The sequence below is a fragment of the Primulina tabacum genome, chromosome 9, assembly GCF_025594145.1.
Source record: "Primulina tabacum isolate GXHZ01 chromosome 9, ASM2559414v2, whole genome shotgun sequence".
NCBI lineage: Eukaryota > Viridiplantae > Streptophyta > Magnoliopsida > Lamiales > Gesneriaceae > Primulina > Primulina tabacum.
The window spans coordinates 3,054,946-3,066,005 of NC_134558.1; the positions used below are offsets into that span (position 1 = coordinate 3,054,946).

General features: G+C 33.9%; 1 protein-coding gene across 1 annotated transcript; it reads left to right on the forward strand.

Moving 5' to 3' along the window:
• Positions 1-8,723: 8,723 nt before the first annotated feature.
• Positions 8,724-10,603, forward strand: LOC142556423 (methyltransferase FGSG_00040). The gene has a single exon (XM_075667885.1). It carries the CDS (start codon positions 8,819-8,821, stop codon positions 10,430-10,432), a length of 1,614 nt encoding a protein of 537 aa, XP_075524000.1. The 5' UTR covers positions 8,724-8,818; the 3' UTR covers positions 10,433-10,603.
• The last annotated feature ends 457 nt before the right edge of the window (positions 10,604-11,060 follow it).

Here is an 11,060-nt window from a genome sequence, read left to right on the forward strand (position 1 = left end):
AAGCTAGTCACTTTCAAGGATCAAACTTCACCCAAAATGATAAATGATTGAAAGCTTTACGATTAAAATGATTTATGATATATGATCTATGCTTAAAGCTATTTTTAACTGATTTATTTATGCTTAAATGTTTTTTAAATGATTTTAAATGGTTTATTATTGTTCAAAAGCTATTTTAAATAAAAACATGATTTTTAAATGTATGTTATTGTATATGTATTATTTGCTACTCATGTTTAGAACATGCTGAGTCTTTAGACTCATTAGGTTTGTATGGTGCATGATTTGACGATTTTATGGGAGGCTCTGACGATTGAGTGGATCGAGTGCAGCAGTACACTCCCGAGAGACCTTTATGTTTCCGCACTAGATTGTTAAATATAAGATTTATGTTAATGATTTTATTAATATTTTTATGATTTAATTTATGTTAGTTTATATTTTTAAAGGTCGACGTAGGATTTTTGGTTAATCGATGATTTAGAGATTAATTTTATGCACTTGAGATTTCAAAGCTTAATTTATTATGGTTATGAAAATGTTAAGTATTTTAAATTAGTATTTTCGATTTATGTTTTAAAAAAATTTCGAGGTCGTTTCATTTGCAGTTGTCGCTAACATTAGATAAATTTGAGAATTTACTTTCCACCAATCAAGAACATCAAAATTCTCCGTATTCTCAATATATTGGCATAGATAAATTTGGATCTCATTGTAATTTGTTATTATCACCGATTTTCCTTTGAACTTTTGTCATTTCAAACTTTGAAAGAAGTTGAGTGCTCCACTTTTGCTTTTATATGTCGGCCTCTCCTCCGGCTGCGCACTTGGTTCATCACATTGTTCACTACCATACAAATCAAACAATTCTTGAAGAGAATACATGATTGACTTCTTTTGATCTTCAACATTCTTCTGAATTCAAAAAACGCGTCTAATCTTCGTTGGTTTTGACTAAGATCAAGTAATGTTGCTAAACCATGCACAATTGAGATATTTTCCCGATATTTTAAAATTTCGTTTTCCATAATTGAAATAAAATCACGCATAACAGAATCATAACGATATTCAATAAATTTATAAAACATAAATCAAAGGTAAATACATGGTTGAAGTAGGGTAGTTAATGACAGAAAATTTTTCAGTTACTTCTTTAAAAATTTCTAACAAAGAAACACATTTACCCAAAATGTTCCAATCATTGTCAGTCAGCATTACCGCAATATTATTGTAATATGGACTAACTAAATCTTGAAAACGTAATAAAGTATGAAGCAAGTGATATAAAGAATTTCATCTAGTTTCAACAGGAACAGGAAATTTTTTTAAATTTAATTTCGTTTGATTCGACTAGTGTTTTTCAATCACGTTCATGTCTTTTTTCATGTAATAATTTCCCACATAATTTGAATTTTTCTATTATAGTGGATATATGCTCATCACAGACACATTTAACACATGAGTTTATAATATGACATGCACATCTAACATGAAGCAAATTGTCATCTAAAATCGGTTTTAGTGAATCTTTAAGATATTTAATAGCAAAAGTATTGGCACTCGCATTATATAATGTGATTGACATTATTTTATTTTTTATGCGATAAATCTTAACAACATTTAAAACATATCTAGCTATAGTGTATACGATGTGTGACGATTCTAAATGATCTAGCGCTAAAATTCTTTTTTGCATAGTCCAAGTTTCATCAATCCAATGACATGTGACAACAAGATAAGATTCATATTTCAAATTAATCCAAATATCAGTTATCAAACTAATTCTACAAAAAATATTTGAAAGATGCGATTTTAGTGTTTCTTTATATTCTTTATAAATATCAAAGCAATGTTTCTTAAGTGTGTGCATAGAAATATTGTGAAAACCAGGTTGAATAGTACTAGTAAATTCAACAAAACTTTCTTGTTCAGCTATTATAAAAGATTGACAACATTTGGTATCAAAATTTACGATGATTTTTCGATAAATTTCTTTTGTAATTGTTAAAGCTTTACCACATGAAGGATCAATTTTTTGTTGTGTTGGTTCCCCTACCGAATAATTGTAGTGTATCAGGGCCAAGTTCATGTACCTTAACTAAATATTTTTTCCAAGTGCGGGTACCAACACCCGTTTTGTAAGATATCTCGTTTTGCAAATTTCACATACAGCAAAAAAGTTTTTTATACCTTGTTGTTCAATATCGAAGTGATACCAAACTTTTCTTGGGCTGTCGTCGTGCTAGTTGACATCGTGTTGCTTGCTCGGATGGACGATGGCGTCTCTACATCTTTGTTGGAAAGTTCCATGGCTTCTTCCTCGTCGTGGCCAGGTTCGACTTTATCAAAGTCGGAGATGTAGCCAAAATGTTCATCAAAATCGAAAACGTACTCACCTCCACCACCACCACGGTTTGAAGATGATTCCATTGAAATTCTAATTATTTATATGAGTAAATTGTGAAATAGTACGGGATTCTGGATCTGGTTACAGGCCGGAACCGGGTCGGAATTTGATCCAAAATCGTTGAACCGGTTCAGAACATGTTGAACCGGTTCAATCAATTAAAACTTGAATTGTACACGGTTTCGGGTCCGGTTCACCCTTACCAGATCCGGTTCCGAGCTTAACGGACCGATTCGGCCCACTGCCCACATCATTTTGTCCTAATTTTTATCTTAATCAAGTTTATTTTCTGCATATTAATTTATTTCAAACACATGGAATCATGGATATTCATATTTCATGGTTACAAATTTTACTCTAATTTTACTTCAGTTTTAAATTTTAATTATGTAATGTTTTTGTTTGGTTTTTTATGGTTTATTAATTTATGTTATTGTATATAATGAATTACTGATATAATATGTTGCAATTTTTTCTCCAGATTAATGTCGACTTCTGAAAATTTGGAGAATCGAAAAGATCCTGGCTAGAACTATGAGAAATTAATCAAACCAAAAGACACTAATTCCGTGCAAATTCTCAAGGGATGACTTTTTTGTCTCAAGAAACATCTTGCTGGATGCCATCGAAATATCAAAGCATGTCCCAAATGCCCTTAGCATGTTAGAACTGAAATTCAAGTTTATATGTAAAAATAAATAAATAAATCAAGCAGTAAATAAACATGAATCATAATTTAGATAATTTGTTGAGCGATTGGAAATTTTGGAAGATGATGATATGTTTCACATCCTTCAAAAAGAGAAAAAACCAATGTTAAGTTTAACAGCGAGTTTCGTCGCCATCCCCCATGTTTTCTCAAGTCAAAAGACAAAGACCGTTGGTTCTCTTGATTATTTCTTTGTCAATAATGTGGAATAATTTGTGAATTAAGAAAAGTAAAAAGAAGCAAAAGATTCAAAGAAATATGATGAAAGTCAGAAAAAAGTGAGCGACTATGTGTTGCAATATTTTGTCAAATATATGTACGATGCAGGTATTCTGTTCAACGCTGTAAAGTATGATAGCTATAAGGAATTTTGTAGAGCTGCATCTTAATGTACTCATGATTGGAAGCTCCCACATTACAATGAAGTTACGATAACTTATTTAAATAAAGAAATAAGAACTACGAAAATTATTTTGAAAGAGTACGAGACAAACTATAAAAAATATGGATGATCATTAAGATTTTCATACATATTCTGGACTCCATGTGCTGCCCATTATGTGGATTTAATGCTTGAAGATTTATTCAAAATTTCAGAACTGAAAAAGGTTTATGAGAAGGGCATGATGGTGAATGACTATATATATAATAGGCCACAAGACTTGAACATGATGAGAGAATTCATAGAGAAATGGTTAGTGATGAGGAAACTCGTTGTGCCACTGCTTTTTTGACATTGAAGAGGTTTTAAAAACAGAAGGTGAATTTAAGAAATCAGTTCACTTCAGAAAAATGGAAAACAAGTTAATTAGCAAAGGAGGTAGAAGGTAAACGTGCAACAAAGATCATATCGATGTCTTCATTTTGGAATCATGTATTTTGTGCCATTAAATTTGGTGGCCCAATTGTGATAGTGTTACGATTAGTTGATAGTGAAAGAATACATGCAATGGGGTATATATACGAAGCTGTGGATCGAGCTAAGGAAGCTATTGCTTTAGCTTTCAACAACAATGGAGAGAAGTACAAATGGTTTTTTCGAAATCATTGATAAAAAGTGGACAAATCAGCTTCATAAGTCTTTGCATGGAGCTTGTTATTTTTTGAACCCAGGTTCGAGTCCATAAGCAGTGACAATTGCCCTATGAAGACTCGCTTTCGCTACGGCTCTGGTGGGTTTCCTTAACCAAATCACTGCCTATGAGTCATCGGCTCATTCTTCACCCGGAATTCTTTTATACGAAGCCTGAGATAGAAAAGGATGTTGAAGTTATGAAGAGGTTTTACGAGTGTGTTGAGAAGATGTGTGAAGATATTGACCTTCAAGATAAAGTCACATATCAACTCTCAAAATATAAAAACGCTGATGGGCTTTTTGGCGGTTTTATGGCCATTAGACATAGAAATAAATTATCACGGATTTCATATCTTTTGGATGAAGAGGAAGAAGAAATTAATGTTGATCTAGAAAGTGATGAAGACCAAGATGAATACAAGTCCGAAAGTTCTAAGGTCTTTGATGTTTCGATCGAAGATGATGAATTTGATATGGATGATTGAAATTTTTTAATCATGTTACTAATTACTATGAAGTTATTAATTATTTTTTGTTTTATATGAAATTGTAACTTAATTATTTCATATTTTAATATATTTATTTTAAGATGAATATATTTTTTAAAAAAATAAAAAATGTGCGCCTTGCGCCTCAGGCTCCAGGACCCTTGTGCGCCTCGATTCACTTTGCGCCCATGACAACTATGCTTTCAAGTAGCATTTGTTGGCTATGTAGAACCTGAGATGCCTAAAAATCTATTCGTATGCTATTTCCAAGCCATTTCACTTGCTATAGTGCGAAATGATGAGAAAGCGACAGCTTAAATTTTGTTCAAAGAACGTTGAAAACTTGGTCTACCCTTGTCCCCACGATGATGATATGATGGTTTATAAGGTATATGGTTGCAAAATGGTTTAGGACACACATTTAACTTCTAATGCGATGCGACAGTTCCAAAAGTTTGATAGCAATAGTATAATGGTCATTATAATCATATATTTGCTCACGCACAACTAAGACAATTTACACGTGAAGAAACAGAAAATGATCGAAAAACTCAAGTCGCATTATTGTAAACTGAATAAATAATACAAAGAATTATGTTTATAGTTAGGGTAAACACAAAAAGAATAAAATAACTAATCTACCTTTGAGATCTAACAATAATATGTTCTAACAATACGGTCCACGACAACCATTTTGATGCAGTTTCATTCTAAGACATGAGTATTGATTATGGATATTGTAACGTACCATATTTTGAACTATTTGAAATTTGCGAAAAAATAAAAATTTTCTTAAATATAAAATAAACTTTCAAATTGTGATAACCAAAAGTATTTGCAATAAGATAGATCACATATAAAGTTTGTTAAAGAAAAATACTTGTTTAAACATCATAAACCAAAATGAAAAATCAGAGTAGTTGAAGCAAATAAAAACTTAAAAACATGGGCGGTCCTCGGGTTTAGACTCCCGCTCAGTTCAAGCCAGCTCACTGGTCCTCACCTTTCGTCTCCTCAAATTCATCTTCACCTGCATCGATCAAGTCTAGTGAGTCTAAAGACTCAATATGCATAAACTGGAAATAACAAGTAATACGTAATAAAACCACATGCATCTTTAAAACAAGACGTACATACTTGAAACTTGAACGTAATAGCATAAACGTACTTGAAACATGAACGTAGTAGCATAAACGTAGACGTGCCATCATCATAGGAATTTTCTTAAACATACTTGCATCATATATACTTGAGCATACATAACATGATTTTGCGTAGATATATGTTTAAACGCAAGTGACACATACATAAATACGCCTGATCAGACTAAACCACAGTACTGGGCTGGCAGGGAAAGTCCACTAGCACATACATGAGATCCCCGTTCATAATTTAACGGGTGGATTGGTCTCTGGTCATAATTTATCGTTTTCCAATCCTGATCTAAAGCCGGTCATACTTTACCGGGGTGGAGAGGTCCTCGGTCCACGTTCACCGACTTCCAAACCTGTTCGTAATTTGGTCACAAGACATTTAGCATACCTAAAAAACTTAGAATATTTTCTTTTGCACGTCGAACATACATACTTGGCGTTGAGGGATTCGTTGGATCTCGCTTGGGGCCACTGCTGCACATACTAACAATAGTTCGAATACCTATCTTGCATTACTTAGACGTATAGTCATGCTCACACCCAAAAATGACAAAACATTCTAAATCTCTCGGGACTTGACCTCATTTAATCATTGTACTAAATCATTACATCAAACCCCAAAACAATCCCAAAAAAATATATTTTTTTTAAAATGGACACGGACCCCAAAATCTCATTCTGAAGGAAAAATGGACACCTGACTCCGTGTAGGGGTCCGGGTAGCCTATGGACTTGCAAACTCGCGAAAATTCACTAACTTATTGATCCATTCTTCCAATCCAAGCCTAGGGACCAGGAACAAACACCTCAAGACTCATCTTAGGATGCTATTACATTGATACAAACTAAAACAAACGCCCCAAAACAAATATGCATCACAAACAACGCAACTCAATTCGTGAACTCGACATTTGACACCAAAACACATCCTACCACTTCTAATGCAAACAAGTGCCTATCGACGCGATCCGACACACCAAAAACCATCCCAACATCATACTCAACATACTTAAACACAGCAGCGATCACCCGTCGGTCCCCAACGAAGCTTGCAACAATAAAACTTCAAGAACGCATTTCCGAAAAACGCAGTTTGAGCAGTCCCACGAAAACAATCATAACTCACTCATTTCTTATCCAAATATTTGTAATTTACTGTCAAATCGAAGGTATCGAAAAGTTCTACGTTTTATGTGTTGAAAGCTTTTCTAGACAATCGATCGAAAAGTCGCAGTATTTAAAATGACAGCAAATTTTGAGTTTTCAGTTCTAAAATCGTTTCAAAACCGATCCAACAAATTGTTGCTCAAAATTTTTACGAACATACATGAATTTTTACGCATAATAAACGTAAGAACATATAATATAACAAGATCGATGCAGAAACAAAAGATTATACATGTCTTTTGATATTTAAAATACCGAAACGATGATACCGAAGCGGAAAATGTGCGAGGGTTGATTCGGGACGAATGTGGCACGACTTCTTGCAACAAAATCACGTAATGTTGCTGGAAAAATTCGAAGGAGATGGTGGCGGCTGGAGAGAATAACAAGAACCCTAGGTTTTTCTTAAAAAAATGAAATGAATAAGTGTGTGTGCAAGTGTGTGTAGAGAGCGTGCGTGTGTGTGTGAGAAGTAGAAAAGTTGTTTAATTTAAGGGTTAAAGATATTAATTAAAAGTTAACCCACACTAACTTTAATAAAAATCCTTAATTAAAATAAAATACACACTAATGTTATAAAATTCTCTAATTAACAAAACACACTTGCTAAACTTTAAAGGTTTTAAAAATCTTAAAATCGCTAAATAAATAAATTAGGCTTGAAAATACTAAAAACTTAATAAATCATTTAAAATGCCTCAATCCTAACTTAAAATAAAATACCACATTTTAAAATTACCAAAAATCGTCGTCGGTCTCTTTTCCTCGATCCCGCATCGAATAATCGCCTGAAACATGAAACTCAATAAAATATTTTAACGTGCATCGCATAAACATACATAATTTAAAATAATGCAATTTCATATCATGCATCTCAAAAATCATTTTAAATTTGATTAAATAAAATAAAAATTAATTAAATACATAAGATTTACGTGTACTGATTTTGGGCTATGCGGATACATTCGTTGAGAAGTCCTCATTTTCACCGATTTACTGATGGGCTGTGTAAATTAATCCAAGGGATCTATCTCATGCTTCTATAATCATATTTATTGTTATTCTTTTCATATTCTCTCAAGTATTTTCCTTTCAAACTCAGTAACTGAATAAAAAATATTAAAATATACAAATAACATCCTGAATTTAGCCCTAAAAAAATTCTCAAGATTTGAGATCGCACGTTATCCAATCTCAGATTTCTGGTTGGACCAACACAGAACCAAAGAGCCCAAACTTAATTTGGCCTCAAATGAATTGTGGCCGTTGGATCTTGTACAAAGACATTATCCTTGAAATTTTTAAGGGAGGTAGTAAATGAATTTCACTCGTTGCTTTTGGTCAATATATTTAAAATTATTGACAATATATCCAAATGGAAATTTTAAACTATCTCCCCAAATATTTTAATATTTCTATTTTAAAAAAACAAAGAAGATAGCAAAAAACATGGATCAAATTAGGGTAGCTTCGATGCTACATGTGGTGCACTAAAATTAAGGTATCTTCGATGCTACATGTGGGCACTGTCCCCACATGGTTTGGATGGACAAGATTCACACACATATGTGATTTTAAAAAAATTAATGAACCACATGTATACGTGGCTAAATTTGGGCCTTGACTGTACAATGTCCCTGCACGATGGAATCAACCTCAAATTAGAAAGATTATAGCCGTTACGGCATGTGAATTGTGGCAAATCTAAAAAGGATCAAATGCATTCACTCACTTCGACCGTCACATTTCTCCATTTCAAAATTTTAGAAAGACGAGTTGCAAGGTGAATTCAAACAAACGGTAGAATTAAAGAAGAAAATGAGTGAAATGGAATCAACGCAGGGAGCAGAAATGGACGAAGAAACGATGCAAGAGCTAAGATCCAAGGCAGCTGAGCTACTGCTGAGAGAAGAATATAAAGACTCCATTAGCACCTATTCTCAATTCATCTCTCTGTGCCAACATTTCATTTCTGAGAAAAAACCAGATGCAGCCGTCTTAGCAAGACTCCGAAAATCACTCTGCCTGGCCTTTTCTAATCGGGCGGAAGCTCGATCTCGCTTGATGGAGGTTACTGAAGCATTGAAAGATTGTGATTTAGCACTGAGAATAGAGAGATCCCATGTCAAGACTTTGCTTTGTAAAGGTAAGATTTTGTTGAGTTTGAATAGGTACGGCATGGCCTTGGAATGCTTCGAGGCAGCAAATCTTGAAACCCAGGGTAACGAGAATGTAGATTTGGTTAATGGGCTGCTGGAGAAATGCAAAAGGCTTGATTTTCTTTCGAGGAATGGGGGATTTGATGTTTCGGATTGGGTGTTGAGTGGTTATAGGGGTAAAACTCCTGAATTTGCAGAGTATGTTGGTGCAGTAGAGATCAAGAGGTCTGAGATTAGTGGGCGTGGCTTATTTGCAACCAAGAATGTCGAAACTGGGACTTTGCTTTTGGTTACTAAAGCTATTGCTGTTGATAGGGCTATTATGCCACCAGGTTCTTGTGAAAATTCCCAATTGGTTATGTGGAAGAATTTCATTGATAAAGTTGTGGACTCGACCTCAAAATGCAGTAGAATCAATGGCTTGATATCGATGTTATCAACAGGAGAAGACGAGGAGAATATCGAAATTCCTGATATTAGGTGTTTTAGGGATAGTGATATTTCTTGTGAGAAGTTGGATTTGGGAAGAATGTTAAGCATTTTGGATGTGAATTCGATTCTTGAGAATGCGATTTCAGCTAAAGTTCTAGGTAAAAATGTCGATTATCAAGGTCTTGGATTGTGGGTTTTAGCTTCTTTCATCAACCATTCTTGTGATCCCAACGTTAGGCGTTTGCACATTGGTGATCATGTCGTGGTCCATGCTTCTACGGACATCAAGGCAGGCGAAGAGCTCACATTTGCTTATTTTGATGTCCTCTTGCCTATGAACAACCGAAGAGAAATAGCTATGAATTGGGGGTTCAATTGTAGATGCAAGAGGTGTAAATTTGAAGAGAACGTATTCTTGAAGCAAGACATGAGGGATATTGAAATGGCTTTTGAAAAAGGGGTAGTGGATATGGGAAATGTAGTGTATAGATTAGAGGAAGCCATGAGGAGATGTATGATTAGGGGAAAGGGAAAAGGGTACTTGAGAGCATCATTTTGGCAAGCTTATTCCCATGTTTTTGAATGCGAAAAATCGATGAAAAAATGGGGGAGAAAGATCCCATTAATGGATATTGTAGTGGATAGTGTAGTGGAAGGAGTAGGAAGTGATGAAAGGATTGTGAAAGTGTTTATGGAGGGACTAAAGAGAGGTGGGATTAATGGAGTTGTGGAAATGGAGAAGACATTGAAGTTAGGAAGAGGGGTTTATGGAAAAATAATGAAGAAACAAGCACTGAGGAGTTTGCTCCAATTTGGTGTAGTGCCCAAGAATGAGGTTTAAGGCCACTAGTAAGTATGTAATAATTCTCGTGGAGGCTATAGTCTAACATCATACTTTTGTGATTCTTTGAGGGTTTCATTCTTGATATCTATCTCCACGAGGTTTAGCTATTGTACGTGAAACGTCTACTACTTTTTTTTAATTTAGATGAATAAACGATTCTTGTTATAATTGTTCTTACAATATCCATCATGTAACGATTGAGGGTAGATCGGTACGATTCGGATGGCAAAGGATACTCCGACGAGTTTGATTGTTTTTCTTTTGAGTCCCGTCATTGAATCCATATTGATATAATTGTTCTTCTTTAGAGAACTTTATGTATTTAATCACAAGAACATGACGTTGTCTTGAATTTTGCAGAGTTATTGGTAGCATTTAGTATTTGAATTATTTAATTGTACAAAATTAAATTATATAACTAATGGGATTTTCAATTTTTTTGTGAACATTTTTTATTTTGAAACTAAAAACATTTTCAAAAATTTAAATGTGGAGATTTCCTAATGGATAAAATGGGTTTCAACTCAACTACATATTTCTGCTAACAACAAAATTGTGAATGCTTTTTACTTTGCACTTGTGCAATACTATCTAAGCAAGAAACAAGTGTTCGAAAGAAACCAAA

Excerpts from the sequence above, each read along its gene's own strand:
- LOC142556423 (XM_075667885.1), top strand. The coding sequence starts at position 8,819 with ATGAGTGAAATGGAATCAACGCAGGGAGCAGAAATGGACGAAGAAACG.